The 21,111-nt window shown below is 49.3% G+C and overlaps 1 protein-coding gene across 3 annotated transcripts in view; it reads left to right on the top strand.

Annotated features, from left to right (window-relative positions):
- The first annotated feature begins 292 nt into the window (after positions 1-292).
- kmt2a (lysine (K)-specific methyltransferase 2A) overlaps positions 293-21,111 on the top strand; it is a 42,484-nt gene continuing 21,665 nt past the window's right edge. The window contains exons 1-14 of one of the 3 annotated variants that reach the window (XM_042067862.1): positions 293-566; positions 8,981-9,053; positions 9,196-12,677; positions 13,445-13,622; positions 15,615-15,840; positions 16,379-16,443; positions 16,575-17,129; positions 17,246-17,319; positions 17,445-17,693; positions 18,830-18,976; positions 19,479-19,574; positions 19,946-20,066; positions 20,448-20,561; positions 20,885-21,063. In XM_042067862.1, coding sequence (XP_041923796.1) covers positions 321-566; positions 8,981-9,053; positions 9,196-12,677; positions 13,445-13,622; positions 15,615-15,840; positions 16,379-16,443; positions 16,575-17,129; positions 17,246-17,319; positions 17,445-17,693; positions 18,830-18,976; positions 19,479-19,574; positions 19,946-20,066; positions 20,448-20,561; positions 20,885-21,063 — 5,805 coding nt within the window. In that variant the 5' untranslated portion in view covers positions 293-320. Of the gene's footprint in view, positions 567-8,980; positions 9,054-9,195; positions 12,678-13,444; positions 13,623-15,614; positions 15,841-16,378; positions 16,444-16,574; positions 17,130-17,245; positions 17,320-17,441; positions 17,694-18,829; positions 18,977-19,478; positions 19,575-19,945; positions 20,067-20,447; positions 20,562-20,884; positions 21,064-21,111 lie in introns of all 3 variants that reach the window. The other 2 variants (XM_042067863.1, XM_042067861.1) reach the window with 2 other exon arrangements.

The following is a 21,111-nucleotide window of genomic DNA, read 5'->3' as shown; positions in this document are numbered from 1 at the left end:
TAATCAGTAGCAGTGATGATGATACATTTGATCTGAACGTTACTTTGCTACACGCAAATAATTTCGCTCTTATAAATTACAATATTGCCACTTCTATCTTTGTTCCCGGGCCTTGCCCTGGAACATGTATATGATATTAGCAAGAGTACTTTGGAACAAGAGCGTGAAGAAACTCGTAGTCGGGGCTTACACTTTTTCCACCCCAAAACATGGATAGATCATAATTTTGTATTGAGTGTTGTGTCAGATTTTTGAAAGTGCAGGTTTCGGGTAACGCCCACTGAGTTCCCTGATCCTCGGACAGGCAGGCAGAGTGTAAAATGGCGCACAGCTGTCGGTGGCGGTTCCCTGCTCGGCCCGGAGGGAGCACCAACTCGGGCACCGGGAAGAGAGCGGGCCGAATCCGGGTCACCGCGTCCCTCCGAAATGATACTGGGGCTCATACGAACTCAATTGGGCCAAAGGCCGGTTTCGATGCGGCGGTGCAAGTCTCCGCTGCAATCGAGAGCAACCTGCAGAAATTTCGGGATGTTTTGGGGGAGTCAAGCGGGTCCAGCAGCGGGGAGGTAAGCAAGACCCCAGCTAACTAAGCTAGCTACAGCTCTAGCCAACGTTAGCTGACTTGTGATTTTTATTTCACATAGCTATTCAGATACATAGCGTACTAGGACACAGTCTTGTCAGCAGTAACGCTTTATTACCTTGTAACAACTTCTGCGGCTTTACCTTCCTAGCGTAACCATAAATGTAGTAACATGCGCTCATCCATGTGCTGTTTTTCTGCTCAGTGAGGACTGGGGCTGTTTGCAAAGCAACGTTGGCTGATTTGCTACTAAGCAAGATCTGCCTATCTAGCTAGCCAATATTGGCTAACACTGGTAATAATGTTAGCTTTATGATAGCGATGAGGGTTAACAGTCAGTGAATAACATGAAACCGACGTTATCGTGTAACGTTAGCTTAACTTACGTTGATGAAGGACAGGTCTGCTCTCTTCGAAGAACAGTAAATTACCCTCAGGTTCACTAATATTATAGTAAGTTAAATTGTAAGTTCGTTTTAGACTTACATATGTATGTCCAAGTTAACATACCATAACATGAAAACTTTGTCTTGACACTGATTCTTTGGCTTGCACGCGATAGAGCATTATTAGGAAAGCTGTAACGTTATTTGTCAGTGCTTTGATTTTGACAGCATTGTCTTGAGCTAATCATGCTTATGCAATGCATCAACAAAGTTAGCTAACTGACCACTTAGTTTGTGGTAGATCATCTGCCATCGTAGTATAAACCGCATCTATGGCTTTGCGTGATCAACTGATAGAGAAACCTAACGTTACCCTCTGAAATGTGATTGAGCTGGAAGTGTTACCTGATGTGCGTAAGCTAAGTTGGCTAACAAGCTACTCAGGGACTGCGTGTTCAGTTTCACAGCTAGCTACAGTACGCTTCAGAGAAGTGTCCCTAGTCAGATGAAGTCACTCAACGCAAAACATTCCAGATAACTGAATACTAGGTTTCCGAACATGAAAATTGTGTTATTAAGAAATATGTCCGTGACAGTTGTATGCTGTTTATATGTGCGTGCCAAACTGTCTGGGGTTTAGTCTTGAGCTGATGTCACATTTAACTTGGTTTTATCGGAGTAGCCTGGAGTAGGTAGATATATTTGCCACGGGTGTTTATTCCACAATGTTTCTAAAGCTTTAATATTGCCACCGCGTAGCAGTTCAAGCAAATGTGTCTTTATAAACATGAGATAGCTAGGTCTATCGACAGAATGACTTCTGAGTTACGGGCAACAGCGCTAGCTGGCATCATTAGCTAGCAATCTGCTACTATGAAATACTCTCGCTGCGTTTTTGTTATACATAGCGAGTATTTATAAGTGTGAATATTTTGAGTATGATTAATAAGCTTCCTCTGCGGTTTCTTCCTTAGACTTGGCCCATTCTTAAGGACCGTTATGTATCACGCGAAGTGTCGTAGCAACTGTTAGCTACCATGCTATTGCTGATGCATAGGAAAATGGGAGGTGGACATGTTTTTTTCGTCCTCACTCAGTGCGTAGTACCAAAATAATTTCAGAGATGGCCACACAGGAGAATGTGAATGAGCAATCGTCTTACAGGCATGTAAACTATTACTATATGCGTGAAATTATGATGGAAACGTTTTTTATTGTGACAAATGAAAGCAGTAGTTTGAAAGCAAGCGGTCTGACGGTCAATGTTACAATAACACCGCGCCGTTTGAGAGACACAATTATGTGGGGGTGTGTTACGGCTGAGCTTACAACCATCTTCCCTTCTCGCCATCATACGCTGTAGTAGGAGCACAAGGCGGTGCTGTTTGACATTGTATCTCTTATGAGGATACACTGTGAGGTTATCCAAACCTTTAAGGGATGTTAATAGTGAAACAAAATACGCTGGATTTATTTTAAAAAGGCGCTTATTCTGAAGGTGTCCCTCTTGACAGTTTGTAAACGTGTTTTGTTTTCTATGTAATAAAGGACAGCCAACAAGCACGTGTGCGCAACAGTTACTTTGTTGACCTGTAGTATGTGTAGGTTATTTTACTGCAGATGATTCAAAGTTTATAAATCGGTGTTGATACGTTTTAACTAAGGGCTGTAGAATAGAATTCCATTAATTTAGATAACTACTTGTGAATTTGTTAATCTATGCTAAGATGTAAAAAGCATCCTTAACACTGAGCAGTCATGTGTTAGGACATTGTGAAAAGGGACTAAATGGATAGGCCAGGCTGTAGTAGAGGGAAACAAGTTGATTCTTGCACTGAAAACTGGCTCATTTTAGGGCTAAGTTTCACTTCTACAGTTGTGGTCTGAAATAAAAACCCCGGTCCCCAAACTAAAGAATTCTTGAATTTCCCCTTGGGGATCAATAAAGTATCTATCTATCTATATCTATCTAAAGTAAGTTTGCCACCCGAAATATATGAATACTACTGCAAAGCGAGGGCACAGACAGTCCAAAATCCTCATGGAAGTTGCAGCTTGTAAAAAGTTGCAGACGCAGCTTTGTGATTTCATTCAGAGGGGGTTGTTGCGCCTGGGTCGGATTGTGTGGCTCATCGTAGCCTGCTGAGCTCAGGGAGCATCCTGAGGCCAACGTGTGCAGCGCCCCTCCTTAGTGGCTGACGAGCATGGAAAGCACAAAGCTGACTGAACTTGTGTGTTGTGTGGTCTGGTCTGGTCTCGCAGATGGTTTTTACAGTTGAGCATCCTGCGCCGGGGCTGGGAAATCTGAACTTGTGGTTGCTAGGCTCAGTCCTGGAAGCGTTGCCCAGACAAAAAGATTGGGACAACTCTTTTTTTAAATTATTAGCTGTTTATTACTTGATTAAACAGCTTTATCCATACAGTTTTATCTATCAGTTTAAGTAAAAAAGATTGAATGATTAGGTTTGAACACTTTGGTATACTACGGACCAACTTGAGTGTTTAGATTCTTTTTAAAATCAACTGTATTTGTTTGGGAGCTGTTGCATTCAGCCCTGTCCTAATGCAAGGAAATGTATGGAGTCTGCCTGCGGCTTAGGCTACTGTTACAATTCGGCATCTGCTTGCACATCTTAAAAGGATCTCCCTTTTCTTCAAAGGATCATAATCAGTAGCAAATGCAAATGGAAGGGGGGTGGGGGCAGAGACGCTGAATAGATGGAGCACATGCTTGCTCTGCCCCACTGATTTCAGCCGGCAGAGAAGAGTCCAGCAGGTGTTTGCCCCATTTCTCTAAAGAAGCTCCAGCCCCTACCCCCCACATCCCCCCACCCCACTCCTCCTCTTCCCAGACGGCACACGGGGTAGGAGCAGGAAGCTTTGTGTCTGCTTTTATTCCTCGGCTTGTGAGGCACAAGCTGGCTATCCTGGCGCAGATGCGGATATCAAAGGGTGCAGGGCAAGTTTCACAACCACACACACACACACACACACACACACACACACACACACACACACACACACACACACACCCCTCTCCCCTGGGAGGCTGGCTCACTCGTGGGGCCCTCCCATCCACAGGGCTTTATTATGGCTTTATGAAACCACGCCGAGCCGAGGCAGCCGTGGGCCTTTCTTTGATATGGTTAAGGGGTGGTCTCTTATGTGGAGCTCTCTGAGGCGCACGCCGCCCGCCGCACCAGACGCCCAGCATCCCAGCAAATGGTCATGTTTGTGTAGAGCAGTTGTTTGCTTTTATCCTCGATTTGTTTGTACACATGCTTTTAAAGGTGTACTCAAACAGTCCCCACAAAGGTCACTGATGGAATAATAGCCGTTTGGTCCAGCGGAAGAAAACAAAAACAAATTAAAGCCTGTTACTACACATTAAGTAACTAAACCATAACAAAATGGACTAAATTAAACAAAATAAACTAGATTTATTGCTAAAACCACCAACTTTGCTGCGGTTGAATCCGCTCAGTGGAAGGGCTCATTTACTTTACAGGAGGAAAAGTGTGAGAAAAGCCTGCCCTGCCATTCTGCAGTAGACTATGCTGCTGTTTTACGAGCCCCATGGATGACTGACCCTGATAGAAAGCTTTGTTTCTCTCCCCATCCCTTCCTGTCCCTTTTTTCTGAGTGGTAGGCTGTTTGGTGACCCAGGTGCTGGCCATGTGCTTGGCCAAGGCATGTAGAGCTGGCCGGCCCTTTGTGATGCAGAGAGGAGAGAGGAGTCTTTCCGTGATCTGATCAGAGTTTTTCCCCGTCTCTTTCGTTTCTGCTTGTGTCTGCTCTTCCCCCCCACTCCTGTTGCCTCCAAGCTTTCTTGAATGACTCAGGGCTGTAACAGACATTGCACACATGCATAGACACAGTCTTTCGTCCTTTTTTAAAAATAAATATGCTCAGATTTGTTTCCTGTTGTCTTTCTTTTGTGCAGTGCTACTTCCCCAACTTACTTTTGTTTTACACTTTGCTCTGTAGTACTTACAGTACACTCTCGCTACGTAGTATACTCTCTCACCACTGCTTTCTTACATCACAGTAGACATCACATCTTCATGGCTTCAAATGCAGTAAGACTATGCAGCGGTAGCATGTCGATGCAGCACTGTTCTCTGTGACTAAGCACAAGTTGATGGTGTTGTTTACATGTCTTAGTGGCTCACTCTGTGGCGCCGTGCAGGATGTGGTTTGTATTAAATGGGTTCTTTCTGACATGTTAGGTGAGTGCTGTTTCACTGATGTGTTTTTTTCCCCCCTTTCCGTTTTAAGCGATGATCACAGTCTCAGATCAGCAGCAGTTGGTTGTTTACATTTTGTGTGCTCCACACTGTTCCCAGGCATCACAAGATGTTGATGTTGACATGCTGCAGGGTCTTCTCTCCCTCTCCCTCTCTCTCTCCCCCTCTCTCTCTCCCTCTCTCCCTCTGTCTCTCTCCTTCTCTCTCTCTCTCTCTCTCTCTCTCTCTCTCTCTCTCTCTCTCTGACCTGCTGTTGTGTGTTTGAATGTGGGAGTGTCTCCCTCTCTGTGGCTTCTCTGTGGTGTTCTCGTGTGCTAGGGACTCCCTCTTCGACAAGGCTGTGGGATGTTCTTTACATGATGCACACGGCCTGGAGCTCTGAACTAGTGCAGGATGTGGTTTAACAACCTGGGGTTTGCATGCCTCACTGCCTGGTGGCGTGGGATGTGTTCATGTGTTTCACAGTTGGACGGAAGAGGAGCCATTCACGGATGCCGCCCCAGCTTTAAAAAGCTTGCTGAACGTTAACACACCCTAATGTCTGCCCTAACAGCACACAACACGGAGTTGAATGTTACAATTTGCATTTATTTTTTTTGCCTTGATCTCTGACGTTAGCAGGATGCTGTTTACATGTCGGAAGCGAGTCTGCTGTACAGTCCTGACCTGTACGGTGGGGTTTGGGTGTCACCTACGCATGCAAATAAGAGGAGTGTGTGAACGAGAGTGCTCCCCAGAGCTGGGGTGTTGAGTTCTACTGTGCAGTTATCCACGCGATGACTTCAGAGCCAAACGATTGGCCTTTTGATGAGTTTTGCCAGACTTGGTTCTACCTCCTCTTGTGATAGATAGCTATAGCTGATAGCTATCCAGCCAAGCACCTAATACTGAATGTGGAAGATAACATTGAAATATAAACAAAAAATGAAACCTTTTTAATGTGTCTGCTATGTTTTATAAGACATATCATGAGTGAAATAAGCAGTCAATGTCATTGCTGAAGATTTCTACTTCGGATCTACGTTTCGACCGATCAGTCACAGCCCAGGTGGGCTGATTCAGGCATTACATTTACATGTGTTAATGTAGCAGACACTTTTTCCAAAGCGACTTATGTCAATTATAGTACAACGGCATTGTTACATTGTCCCCCGATCAACTTTTCTGGCTACTGCATTCTAGCCCAGCTCCTTAACCACTACACTACCACTGTCCACCTGCATTATGAGGTTACAGAAGTAATCCTGGTCCAAAAACGTATGGGTGTAATAAACTGCTAGAATGCATCTCTAAAAACAGAAAGCTGAAAGCAGCATTGAAGTAGTGCCCCCCCTCCCCCCCGTTCAGTGTGTGTGGGGGGGGGGGGGTCGGGTGGTTGGTGGCTGGGTTGGCCAGGTGGGGCACCTGACCTATTTAGAGGCAAAAGAAGTGCTGCCCTTTCACGCATGCTGTCCATTCTCTCCATCATCCGTCCCCCATCCATATGGAAACACACTGCTCTGTGGAGCACAGCTGATGTCACCTGCTGCACATGGGCCCATCACCTACTCCTCACTGGATAGATTAGATCATAGACCTCAGTTTGATTACAGTTTTGATTGTTTTTAAAGGTCCTGGACGAGCTGTGAGAATAGAAAGGATGATGCTTGTTGATACCATTGGTGGATACAGGTAACTTTGCTGTGGTCATTAGGTGCATATCAGTGCTGTTTAGGTTTCAGGAGTATTGGAACATCCCACATTGAGCCCTCACTTCAGTGTTGCCTACGGTGGCCCAGACTGCTCACTTCAGAGCTGCCTGATTCAAATGCCCCTCATCCAGCCTTAACTCAAGCCTGGGCCTGTCATACAACCTTGGTCCTAACCTGTATGTAATGCAACGTTGGCAGAAGCAGAGAAACACACATGGAACACACTCCTTTAGTGAAGTTTTATCCTCCAGTGCCTCGTGCCAAATCAGAACAGCTCAGAGGACACCTACGCGGCGTTCGCTCTCGTCAGATTTGCCTCTGGGCGTGTCGTCACAGGGGGATGCTTCCCAGGCGCGTGCACGCACACACACGCGTGCACACACACACACTCACATACACACACACACACACACACACATACACACACACACTGCCTGTGCAGTTTATTAGAGAACACAACGCTCAATCTAGACACATACGTAGTACTGTACCCAGGATAGATATTAGTCACCTCCTTAGATGCAGGAGCAGATGTGGCAACTGCATCAGAGAAACATGAAATGTAAATTAACTTTTCAGTCTTTGAAACAACCACTGGGTTGTCTTGATAACAATAGTGTCTGAAGCTATCCCCGCCTGTGCTGTAATTTTCATCAATTGTGTGGTCCGATATCTGTTATCTTTGCCATACATTAAAGGGATATGATAGGCCAATCATGCTGCTGGATCCATACGTTAAAGGGATATGATGGGCCAATCATGCTGCTGGATCCATACGTTAAAGGGATATGATAGGCCAATCATGCTGCTGGATCCATACGTTAAAGGGATATGATAGGCCAATCATGCTGCTGGATCCATACGTTAAAGGGATATGATAGGCCAATCATGCTGCTGGATCTCGTGAGTGGAAATGAAAAAGCGGTCAGTAGCAATTGACCTTCTTGTGAAGTTGACAGTTTGCAACATCAATTGCATGTTGTTTATCTACGTTAGCGTCTATACCCTTGAAATGTGTACCTTTTGTAGTGTGTTTCCGGCCCAGTTTTGTTCTCTGATGCTGATGGTATGTTTCAACATAAATGCCTAATAACAGCGTCTACTGAAGTGAACGCATGTGGTCGTGTTGCTGCTGGGAAGAAACTTGCAAATTGTGGCTAGGAGTCAGTTCACCAGGGGAAAAGCACAGGGGCTGAAAGTTACACAATGTGTCACAAGTGAATTTCCCATAATGCCCCTGATGGCTTTGACCTCTGATGGGAAGTGGTAATGTCTCTTGTTTCTGTTATGTCACCTCGGGGGTCCCAGTCAGACTCTCTGACGTTAAGCAATCAGTCAAACCCACAGGGTCAAATGAGTCAGAACACCTTTCTTGGATTCTATCACTAGCCTCCACCACACACACAATAGCATCAATACTCGGCCCATGTCACGCAACACAGGAACAGCTGCTCCTAAGTGGACCTGTGGTCATTTTATATACGAGTGACTCACCTCTTCCTGAAACCTTCAAGGCAATGTGCTCAATGTGTCTCTACCTGCTCAGTGCAGCAGGCCTGTGAATAGTGGCAGGTAGTGAGTGGTGATTTCATGCGGCTAATGGATGTGGTGGCAGAGAGAGAGAGAATTTCTCTCTCTCTCTCTCTCTCTGGCTCTCTCTCTCTCTGGCTCCCCTTTCCCCTTTTCTCTGTCACACTTTTTTTGTCATGCTCTCTAAATCACTACGCCACTCAGTGGAAAGTGTTGACACCTTCTTCAGCAGAAGAGTCAGCTCGAATAGAAGTGCAATAGCCTCATTATCGTCTGCATTTGCACTTAATGTATTCAGTGACTAATTATGGTTTCAATTTGAGAGGCTGTGAAACACATTGGGTGTCCCAGAGTGTCAAGCACCTTTATGATGCACGTAATGATCATACTAAATGAGTAAAGGGTTCTGTCCTGAGTGCCTTTCAGTCTGAGAATGACTGTTTGGGGAGGAAGGAGAGACTCCAAAAGTGGTCACACTGCTGCGATGTCTGTTGTAGTCGTACAATGAGATGGATTTTATGAGCACGTTTGTTCTGTTTACAGGAAGAGGCGTTCGGTGGCTTTTGTACAGTCAGTGAAGGCAGAAGAATACATAGTCCTGCAAGGACCTTTTCAGGTGAGCCAAACGCTAGTGAGGTTGACTAATTAACCAGTTAAAAAAAATCAGCACAGATTATTCTCTTGGAATACTGATGACTAACCTGCATCTTTTTTCTCTATTTTGTTTTTTGTTTGTTTGTTTGTTTGTTTTTTCTTAGTCCCACCATCAGCTCCTGCAACTCCAGAGAAGAAGCCCAGGGGGCGTCCGCCCAGGGCACAGGCCACACACAGAGTGGGCAGCGCCACTGGCCCCGTGCCTGCGCCTTCTGTGCCCTCCTCTCTCCCCCACAGAGATGCCACAGTCTCGCACACAGAGAAGGTCAAGCGGCCTCCGGGAAGGCCTCCCGGGTCAGGCGAGAAGAGGAGAGGCCGCCCGCCAGCCTCCGCTAGCCACAGGGGCTGGCACCAGAGCGGCCACGGGTCATCGGACGAGGCACCGGCCGGAGGCGTGGCCGGCGCAAACGAACACGGTCCGACGGCAGCCCAACACGGCAAGCACGCAGGGGACGAGCGGGAGGGGGGTAAGATGTCCAAGCTGGGCAAAGTGCCCAAGCTGAAGAGGCTGCAGGATGCCAAGATGGGCCCGCTCAAGTCGCGGCTCAAGGCAGTGGCTCGGAAGGGCGTGCCGGTGCCCGTCGTGCCGAGGCGGCGGAGGGGGAGGCCGCCCTCAGCGGAGCGCCTGAAAGCGGAGGCCGCTGCAGCTGCCGCTCGCTCAGGCTCGTCCGCTGCCACTGCTTTCGCCGAGCTGTCCCTTCCAGACGCACGCACCGTCAAACAGAAGGCCTTCAGGGTGCGCGGCAGGGACAGAGGGCTGGACCTCCAGGCTGCCCAGCAGCAGCAGCAGCAGCAGCAGCAACATGCCAAGCTCAGGGCTCCCCACGCCGACTCGCAACCCGACAGCCCCACGGAACCCCACAGCCCGCCTTCCTCGAAGTTCGGGAGGCCCCTGGGGCTGCGTCAGAGCCCGCGCCACATCAAGCCCGTGCGTATCGTGCCCCCTTCCAAGCGCACGGACGCCACCATTGCCAAGCAGCTACTGCAGCGTGCCAAGAAAGGTGCCCAGAAGAAGAAGCTCCTGGAGAAGGAAAGCGTTGGCAGCGGTGGACCGCCGGGCATGGACACGGGTATCCGGCGCCGGCGGAGGACCCCGCTCAAGAACATCCGGCAGTTCATCATGCCCGTGGTGAGCACCGTGTCCCGGCGCATCATTAAGACGCCCAAGCGTTTCATCGAGGACGAGACCAGCTTCAGCGCCCCACCTCCCCAGAAGGTGTCCCGCCTGGACACGCCCGTGTACGTCTCGGCGTCCGTGGCGACAGTGGCCGCCTCCCAGCCTAACGCGGCGCCTTCCCCCACGCTGGCAGCCACTTCCTCCCCCTCGTCCGCCGCGTCTGCGGGTCCTGCCGCCGGCACCACCGCCGCCGTGGACAGTCTTCCCCCTCCCCCTCCCCCCGTGGTGTCCGTTGTCCCCACCAACAGCGGCAGCGTCCCCCCGGGTCTCCTGAACAACGCTGCGATGGCCGCAGCGGCGGGCGGAAGCTGCAACAACAGCAACAGCAATGGCGGGCGCTTCAGCAGCAGCGCGGCGTCGTGCGGCTCCAGCGCCGTCTCGCAGCACTCCTCGCAGCTCTCGTCCGGCGAGTCCTCGCGCTCCAGCAGCCCCAGCCTGGACGACTCGTCCTGCGACTCGCAGGCCTCGGAGGGCACGCAGGCACTGTCCGAGGAGCCCGACCGCTCGCCGGGCTCGTCCCAGGGCGACCACGAGCGGGAGGAGGAGGAGGAGGAGGAGGAGGCCGCACTGATGCATTCCTCACGCCCGACCTCGCCGCCGTCCGAGCACGAGCGGGAGCACACGAGGCGGCTGGAGAGAGGACGACGTGGGCGGCGTGGGCAGGGCGTGAGGAGCGGCGCCAGCTTGGTGGGCAGGGGCAGAAGTGGCCTGATGGGGCCGAGGAAGAAGACCATCATCAGCCCAGCCACCGGCATCCTCATGTCGTCCTCGCAGGTGGGCGCGCACCAGGCCTCCTCGGGCTCGTCCCCTCCTCCCCCTCAGCAGTTGCACCCGCCGCCAGGCTCCTCGTCCAGTGCGGCGGGCGGCGGGGACCACCACCCCCACTCCTCATGGATCATGCCGCGCAGCATCGCCCCGTTCCTCTCCGGCCCCGCCATGCACGCGGCGTGCCACGACAAGCGGCGCTCCATCCTGCGCGAGCCCACCTTCCGCTGGTCGTCGGCGCCCTCCCACAAACCCGAGTGCTTCTCCTCGGCCAAGTACGCCAAGGAGGGCCTCATCCGCAAGCCCGTTTTCGACAACTTCCGGCCCCCGCCGCTGACCGCGGAGGACGTGGGCTTGGTCCCCGGCTCGGTCTCCGGAGGCGCGCCGCCCTCCGGGTTCACGGCCTCCCCCAGCGGCAGCGCTGGATCGAGCAGCCGGCTCTTTTCTCCACTGCACCACCACCACCATCAGCACACCTCCTCCCGCTTCGAGGGCTCGTACCCCAAACGCAGCCCGCTGCTCCGCGCCCCGCGCTTCACCCCCAGCGAGGCCCACTCGCGTATCTTCGAGTCGGTCACCCTCCCCGCGTCGTCCGGCAGCAGTCCTGGCTCGCTATCCCCCCTGCAAGGCTCCTCTCCGTCCGGTAGGAGCATGCGCCACAGGAAGAGGAGGACCTTAGGAGCACCGGTGAGCGGACAACCTCGGTCTCCCTCGCACTCCATGACCCGGAGGAGCAGTCAGCCGGGTTTCAAGATGGGCAAGAGTCCCTCCGATCACAGGGGCAGCTCGAGCGGCAACGCCAGTAACTCCACGTCCCTGACGGGGGTGGCCGTTAGCCCACTCGCTCCAAGTGCCTTAACCCAGCCTCCCTTCAGCACCTTGTCTTCAGGCGCTGCGGGCCTCTCCGGCCACGGTGGCACCGATGGACGCAAAGCTTCCTCTGCGGCGGCACCGGGCGGCCTGGGCGGCGTCGGCAACTCGGCTGGCTCGTCATCGTCCTCCCCGTCACAGCTCTTTCCCCTCTTCGGGCCCGGCGGGGGTGGGGGCGGCGGGAAGACGACTCGTGAGAGGAACCTCTCAGCCGGACATGAGGCGTCCACCAAGGAGAAGGACAGGGAGTCGGAGAGGAGCCGCGAGCGAGAGAAGGAGAACAAGCGCGAGGGGAGGAAGGACAGAGAGCGCAAGGGGAAGGACACGTCCTCCCACTCGGCGTCCGGCTTGTTCGTCATGGATGGGAAGGACTTGGAAAAGTCAGTCCCGACGCTTGCCCACAGAAAGACCCCAGGGAGGAAGAAATCTGTGTCGGCCGACTCCGGGGCTGAGGCCTCCCCAGCTGATAGCAACACTGTCAGCAGCACGCCCTCGTCCAACGGCCGGCCTTCCAAGAAAGACCGGCCGCCTGACTGGAATGCAGACGCGGACAGAGGAGGAGAAAAGGAGGATCAAGAGAAGACGAGTATGCCGCTACCGCCAGGGCAAACGGGCAAAGCCCCCACCACCAACCCTACACTGGAGTCCGTGTTGAACCGTGCAGAGAAACAACCGGTGGCCGACAAGCAACTGGCCGGGCTGCTGAAGAAGGCGAAAGCACAGCTGCATAATATTGAGAAGTCCTTAAAGCCAGTAGAGCAGCCGAAAGTGCAGGTGAGGTGGTGCACATCTCCCCAGGGTGTCCGCATGGTCTTAAAAAATGTAAAGAATTCTAAAATAATATTAATTTTTGGCCTTAAAAAGTTACTTGTAGCTTGTATTTGTTGCATTTACTTTGCAAATGATTCTGTTTTACCAGTATGTTGAGATATGTTTTACCAGTATGGGAATGAAATCAGTCTTAAATGTCCTTCATAATAGTCTCAAAATGGTCTTAAAAAGTCTTAAAGGAGAATTTTTCACATAGATCTCTCATAGTTCTACCTTGCTCAAGTTGCTGCAGCCAACAGCTAGAGCTGCCAGGCAGCTACAGTGCTACATTCTGGGGGCATTGTTCATGAGCCCCCATGTTCATGCCCCCAGAGTGTAGCACGAGCCTCCCCCTCTGATGGGTCTTTTGCCTCTTAGCACAAGGTTTCGGCTAAGACAGGATAAAAGTGTTGTCGAAAGGCATGAAATGAGTCACTATCACATAAAATACATTCTCAAAAGTTCAAAATGAAATTTGGGAAAGTCCATAGTTGGGTGTCACAGCACCAGGGGAATTCTCAGCTTAGTCTTTGATGTGAGATCAGAATGGGGGAGGGTTACTGAATGCTGCTGCTTTCACAGATATGAAGTGTGCTTTTTCTACATTGTCTTGTAGTGCAGTGTCTCTTCCTACATTGTATTACTGTGTGTTTGGAAAGTTAGAGGTCATAGTGTGTTGATCTCTGACCCTGACCATGTTTGTTTGTTTGTTTGCTTGCTATTTCCGAAAGGGTCAGGAGAGTGACTCCTCGGAGACGTCTGTGCGCGGTCCCCGCATCAAGCATGTGTGTCGGCGTGCCGCGGTCGCTCTGGGCCGACATCGGGCCGTGTTCCCAGACGACATGCCCACCCTCAGTGCCTTGCCCTGGGAGGAGAGGGAGAAGATCCTGTCTTCCATGGGGAACGATGGTGAGACATGGGATAGAAGTGGTGTTTCTCTCACCCTACCCCACACACACACACACACACACACACACACACACACACGTCCATACACATGTAGCATCCCCCACCTCTCCTGCTGTTAATTGGAGTGCGCTCCCCGAATTCTTTAAATTGCGAGAAATCTCTTTCTCTAAGGTTTAATTAATGCAGTATTATAAATAGGTAATTATCACTAATGTTTAAACACTTCTGTTATAACCACTGTTTTAAATTGTACTAAACAGATAATGAATCCTGTCACACTTAACAGAATACACTAGGCTATATCACTCAAGTGACTACCAACTAAGACCTAGTATAATACTGTAGGCCTATTCAACTAATAAGACTTGTCAAAATTAAATTCTGTGTGAACTATGCACTTAACACTAACTGTATCTCTGGAGGTAATACAGGTCACTGCTTTAGCATAATCAACCTTATAAATAAGCTATATGCAATATTCATGCAACATCACTTTTAAAGTCATTAAACATGTGCACTAGCAATTACCAAACCAACATGAATTATTCAAAAGGCAAACACAAATACGTTTAACTATTTACTTCGAAAAAAAATATATCACCTATATACACATTCAAATTTCAATCAAAATGACCTTGCTTTTAGTCCTTTAGCAAATGCACCAACTCATCAATATACTCCCAATGCAAATCAAAACCAAAACATCTAGCTGGCAAAAGCTAAATACACACAAATTCACACACACACACACACACACACACACACACACACACACACACACACACACACTGTAACGGTGGTCTCTGACACAAGAAAAGGAAATGATTATGTCGGGCGCCAGGCAGTGTTAAATCTGCCGTGTCATTAAGACCACGTCACCCTTCCCATTTTAAAGTTGACAACAAAAGAAACAACACAGCATATGGTTTTCAAGCAGGTGATGCCGTGTATTAAACAAAATGGCATTCAGTTCAGGACGTCGGCCACGTCGACAACAGTTCAATAAATCTAACAAAATGCTACGTCTATGGTGACTCACACAAACAAAACAATAACCAAAAAACAAACAAATGAAAACGAGCGGCCTAGGAGGGGCTAGATAGATAGATAGATACTTTATTGATCCCCAGGGGAAATTCAAGCAAGTGTTCCTGTGTGTGTGTGTGTGTGTGTGTGTGTGTGTGTGTGTGTGTGTGTGTGTGTAGCCTATATGAGCGTGTGTGTGTCCCGGGAGGAGAGCAGCAAGGAAGAGATGAAAACGACGGAGGCCTAGTTGAAACCAAAGTTTTTGGAGGAGGTTTAGGGAGGTATAGCCTAACACTTCACACTAATCCAATAGCACAGTACCTTCATAATCCACACGTCTGTTCCAAAAATCCACGTTCACTTCCAGTAGTCCAATAGGTCCATAGATTTTAGTTTACTTCCAGTAGTCCAATAGGTCCATAGGTTTTAGTTTACTTCCATCAAAGCGCTTCCAAACTTCCACCGAGCTACCGCAACCTCCGACACAACGCATTGACTGAACATTCAACTCCCCGCCTGTTTGACAGCTCACTTCCTATTTTGTTTAAAGCCAGACTCCAGCTCATGACCTCCACCACACCTGATTTACTAGTCAATTAGAAGGTCACTAAGCCAGCGAACTACTTTAAGTGACAATAGTGAGGAAGTAATATATAATAAAAGTGTGATGTAGTGAAAATAAGTAAATAAATATATTTGGGTGGATTAAATATTTTACATGACAGAAACGTGATTCTGTCACAACACACACACACACAGTGGTCATCTCTCTCTCTCTCTCTCTCTCTCTCTCTCTCTCTCTCTCTCTCTCTCTCTCTCTCTCTCTCTCTCTCTCTCTCTCTCTCTCTCACAGTCCCCTCGTTACACCAGCCACATGACCAACAGTGCACATGCCTCCACTCCTATCACTATATGCAGCCATTCAGTCCATGACAACATTGTTTGTTTTTGTTTGTTTGCTATCAGACAAATCGTCAGTGGCAGGCTCGGAGGAGGCTGAGCCACAGACCCCTCCCCTTAAGCCAGTGACGAGGCAAAAGCCGATCCACGAAGCCCAGCCCAAGAAGGGCCGGCGGTCCAGGCGCTGCGGGCAGTGTCCTGGATGCCAGGTCCCCGAGGACTGTGGCGTCTGCACCAACTGCCTGGACAAGCCCAAGTTTGGTGGACGCAACATCAAGAAACAGTGCTGCAAGTGAGTCTGGGTCCCCTGGACCTGCAGATTCTTATAAACATTTACATGTATTCATTTAGTAAACGCTTTTTTGTAAGTCTCTTTTATCCAAAATGAGGAATAACATTCAAGCTGCAGTACAGAGGAGACCTTAGGTAGCAAACAATACTACATCAATCAATACTATTACCAGAGGATGAGAGTGCAGCCGTTTTAAGTGCTAGTCAAAGTGTAGTTGAAGGAGAAAGTATCATAATATCTTAAATATATTTTTCTTCCTTAATTCAGGCCTTCAGTACATGTCTTACTCCGTCTGGGATTGTAGAAGGGCAGGCATTAACTTTGATCTGGAGCAGAATGAATGTTTTTGTTTTGTTCAGTTGATTGATTAATTTTCTGTGTGTGTGTGACTGGTGGTGGTTTGTGAGGTTCCCCTTTTACTGTAAAGTGCTTTTCGGTGCCTTGAAAAGCTCTATATAGATGCAATGTGTTGTTGTTGTTCTTGACTGTAGTTGTGATTGTTGTTGGAAAGTCATTGTTGTTGGTTCTGTCATTGCAGAATGAGGAAGTGCCAGAACTTGCAGTGGATGCCTTCAAAAATGTTTATCCAAAAGCAAGTGAAAGGTCTGTGTCGGGGGAAAAAATCAATCCTTTTATCAATCCCCCAATTCTTTAATTTCTTATCCAAAGATTGGACATCAATCCATTCGTATGTCTTAACTCTGTATTGTCCCCCCAATGTCTTCTGTTTGTAGGTAAAAAGGACAAGAAGAAGAACAGAATGTCTGAAAAAAAGGAGTTGCATTACTCGGTGAGCACAGCTGCCCCAGAGGCCAAGCCTGCGCTGAGAGAGGGCCCTTCTCAGAAGAAGAGCGATGCTCTGCCCTCCAAGGCAGCAGAGGAGAAGCTGAAGCAGCAGCAGCAGCAGGAGGAAGAGGAGGAGGAGGAGGAGGAAGAGGACTGCTCTCCGACCCCTGAGCCAAGTCCTCCACCCGAGGAGGAGGATCCCTCATCACCACCCTCCACCCCCACACCCGAGGAGTCCAAGCAGCCCCCGCTGCTCAGCAGCGCTCCCTCCAGGAAGGATCGGAAACTGCAGCAGCAGCAGCAGGCCACCACGTCTCCCCAGTCCGGCCATAAAGACCCTTCCCCATCGCCTCCCACCCCGTCACAATCCCCAGGCCAGACACCCCCCCAGAGGTCCCCTCAGAACCCCCCCCACTCCAAGAAGGAGCCGCTCGCCAAACCCCCCTCTGATGGCAAAAAGCCCCAGCAGCAGCTAGCGTCCCAGCCTCCTGTGCCTGACACAGGTCAGTGCTGGCTCCTGCGCCTGGACCCTGTTGAGCTGAATGATCATGATGTGAGTGAAAGCATCTTTGCTTTAATGTCTCATCCACTCTTTTTTTCTGCCTTTTCACCTGTTCAGGGCCCGACACAAAACACTTGAAGAAACTCGCTGCACGCTGTGCACCAGCGCCCAAGCCCAAACTAAAGGAGAAGGTGGGTTTGAGTTTTGCTCTCCGTCTTCTGACCTCTCATAGAGCCACTGTTGTTGTCTCGAGGAAGTTTCTGTTGACTTTTCCACTGTAACGGATGTCCTGTGTTTGCCACTACCCCCCCAGCAGGAGAAGCAGGTAGCCATTAAACCGGACGGCGGTACTTTAAACTCCTTGAGCACTCCCTCGACTGGGGTTCGGACCGAGCAGCAGCAGCAGACGGCGCCCTGCGACGGAGTGCGACGCATCAGAGTGGATTTCAAGGAGAGCCATGACATCGACAACGTGTGGGAGATGGGCGGCCTGAGCGTCCTCACATCTGTGCCTATCACGCCGCGTGTGCTGTGCTTCCTCTGCGCCAGCAGCGGGAACGTGGAGGTGAGGCCGCCGCTCACGTTGCTGGCCGCCGAGTGGTCAGCGCAGGGATTAAAGTTCTCCGTCGCTACGATGAATGTCCATCAGTTGGTGTCTGTAGAGGCCATGATATCATTAAAAGATGTCCTAACCCTAGGACAAGTATGTGTCTCTTCAGGCACACGTGGTAGAAAATGAATCGCTTTTATTTTGAAACTTATTTCATTCTCATGGCTCCTCCTGGTTACAATGAGTGGTGTAACAAAGGCGTTGTCGTGGCAGCATTGGTGCTGTTGTAAGTAGTCCCAGCGGTGGGAACTCTCCAGATTTAGATTTGTTTACATGTTTTGTCACAAATTTTTGACCTGAATTGGCCTTTGGTCGTCTTCTCACCCTGTGTACTTGTCCATATCAGAGCTTTATAAGAGATATGATAGTCCGTATGTTGACGTGCAGTCATTTCCGTAACAGTCAAATAGGCGTTCTTCAGGTATTATCTGTCAGCCGTTCAGCTGTTTGTGGATTGGCACCTGTGTTTGAATCAGGAATTAGTGAAAGCCTTCAAACAGTCTTCATAGTTTATCACATTAGATCCAGCTTGAAAGCCTAAAAGACTGCAATGAATTAAACAGACCAGTGGTTTTCTACGCTCCTTGAAAGTAGTGTGGAAAGTACTTGACTTTTAGATAAACAAATTCAAGGACTCAAGTCCGTGGCATTTATCAAGAGCCCTGAAAAGTGCTTGAATATTCTGTCGACTGCTGCATGAAATCATAAGGGCCTCTGACGGCATGTCTGTCTCGCTCCCTCCCGTCCCAGACTGGATGTATGCCTTCTCTGTGACATCCGGGGGCCTTGATCAATATTTCAGCTGTTGTATTTTCAAATACTGCCTGCAAAACGCTACCCACTCACTGAGATCAGGCAATTATTCTTCAGATAAATGTTAATGTGAATCTCTTGACGTGTGTATAATTTGTCACTGCCTCCAACTCTTCTGTACTGCAGCAGACGGTTAAGGCGTGGCTCTGGCTCTGTCCAAATCAGCTGTCAGCACTGAAGTGCTTAAGAGGACTGCAGGCTGACAGCTTTGAGATAATAAGGAACCCATGAAGTCAAGAGTCCCTCACTGATAACCCCCCCCCCCCCCCCCATCCCAGTTTGTGTTCTGCCAGGTTTGCTGTGAGGCCTTCCATCTCTTCTGCCTGGGGGAGTCGGAGCGCCCCTTAGAGGCGCAGCTGGAGAACTGGTGTTGCCGGAGGTGCCGCTTCTGCCACATCTGCGGACACCCGCACCAAAACACCAAAGTAAGAGTCACTCTCAGCGTGCCGCCTTTTGGTAAAAGAAACCATCTGTGTTTGTGGTTGAGAGTCACCAAGTACAGTACACATTACATTCTTATGAGTAACACGGCAAGTGTGCAAAATAAGCAGGACTTTAATCAAAAGCATTCAATGCGTCCAGCAAAGTGCACTGAAAACTGTACTTGTAATCACAAAAAACGTTAATGGGAAAGTCATGTTTCTGGAGTGAGTCAGCTGTCCACTCCTAAAACAAAAACATTTCTGTGGTAGCATTTGTTTCTCCCCTGTCATCTTGAAGTGGCCATATCTAGACAGCTCTGAATGAAAAACTACTGTGACTAATCCTGTTTGGACGGCCCTCACAGAAGTCTGGTCTCCCTGCGTTGCCTTAAGAGAGAGCCTGCAGAGGTACTGAAAAGGTGGCCCAACAGGACTTGAGGCTTATGTCACTCTCTCACCGAGCTTATGTCTTTTTGCACTGTTTGTCCCATCCCTTCCCCCGTAGCAGCTGCTGGAGTGTGACAAATGCCGGAACAGTTATCACCCTGAATGCCTGGGCCCTAATCACCCCACCAGACCCACACAGAAAAAGAGAGTCTGGGTGCGTATGGGCTCGGCCACTTGCAGGCCTTTTGTCCTCTGTGTGTCTTGTTGTCATGTGATCGCGGGAGAGCATCTATAGATCCTTTTGGAGGTTGATATAATCAATGCCCATTCAGAGAAATGTTTTGTAAGTGTGATTAAATGTATGTATAGGCGTGTTGTATACGACTGGGTGAGAAATCAGAAACCAATTCATGCTCTCAATTCAATTTCCCCACAGATTCACATATGCTAACCTGCTGCTAAACTGTGTCTGTCTGTGAAATGGGATTAAAGTCTTGAAGGCATATTATGTACTTCTGGATAGTAGACCATGAATGCAGTTCAACCAAAAGCTTGGTCATCATCCCTTCTGTTTCCCCCCTTCAGATTTGCACTAAATGTGTCCGCTGTCAGAGCTGTGGGGCCACCAAACCTGGCAAGGCCTGGGACGCCCAGTGGTCACACGACTTCTCGCTGTGTCACGACTGTGCCAAACTAGTCGCTAAAGGTCAGTGTGGATTTCATTTCACTGGACTGGACATGCTGTTCAAAGAAATGAGGGAGCGACAGAACAAGCCAGCAAAAGAGTGAATAAGGGAGTGAGAGAGAGAGAAGAATGCGGAGAGACAAGTACACAGAACAGGAGGTGGAGAAATAGAAATAGAGAAAAGGAGAACAAAAAGGTGTGAGACAGGAGGAGGTGGAGAAAGATAAATGAGAGGGAGAGAGAGAGAGAGAGAGAGAGAGAAATAAAGCAGGAGAGGTGCAAAGAGAGTGAGGAGGTGGAGAAAAATGTGGGGAGACGGATACAAAGATGTTGGAGGAGAGAGAGAAAGAGTGTGAGTGACTATGAATGAATAAACTGACTCTGAATTGTGCTTCCTTGCAGGGAATTCCTGCCCCCTCTGTGATAAATGCCATGATGACGAGGACTATGAGAGCAAGATGATGAAGTGCAGGAGTTGCAGGCGCTGGGTGCATGCCAAATGTGAAAGCCTCACAGGTAATACAGGAAGTACTTCAGCACTTTAATCTGGTAATACAGCCTTCGGTTCAGATAATCACTGCAATATCATATAGAGGCCTCAAGGAGCACTGTTGTGATCAAAATCTCCACTTCAAGGGGTGTGTGTCTGTGTGTGTGTCTGTGTGTGTGTGTGTGTGTGTGTGTGTGTGTGTGTGTGTGTGTGTTTTAGGTGTAATAGAGTTCCCTCCTACACAACATGTTTGTTAAAAACAAGGATATTCTGATGTGTAGGTAGTTGCGGATGTGACAGAAAGTTTACCAGGGAGCTTTCTTTCTTTCTTTCTTTTCCCTCTGTGAAGATGAGATGTATGAAGTCCTGCCCAACCTGCCGGTGGCCTACACCTGCACCAAGTGCACGGAGAAGCAGCCTGCGGAGTGGAGGACGGCGCTGAAGAACAAGCTCCAGAGCTCCGTGCACCAGGTCCTCACCGCCCTGCTCAACTCCCGCACCTCCATGCACCTGCTCCGCTACAGACAGGTAAGCCCACCTGGACAGGGTCAAAAGAAGTTAAAGGGAAGGGCTGGA

This window comes from Alosa sapidissima, chromosome 17 (assembly GCF_018492685.1).
Source record: "Alosa sapidissima isolate fAloSap1 chromosome 17, fAloSap1.pri, whole genome shotgun sequence".
In the NCBI taxonomy this organism is placed as follows: domain Eukaryota; kingdom Metazoa; phylum Chordata; class Actinopteri; order Clupeiformes; family Clupeidae; genus Alosa; species Alosa sapidissima.
Note: the sequence above shows the minus strand (reverse complement) of the source record. Positions and strands in the feature narration are given on the sequence as shown.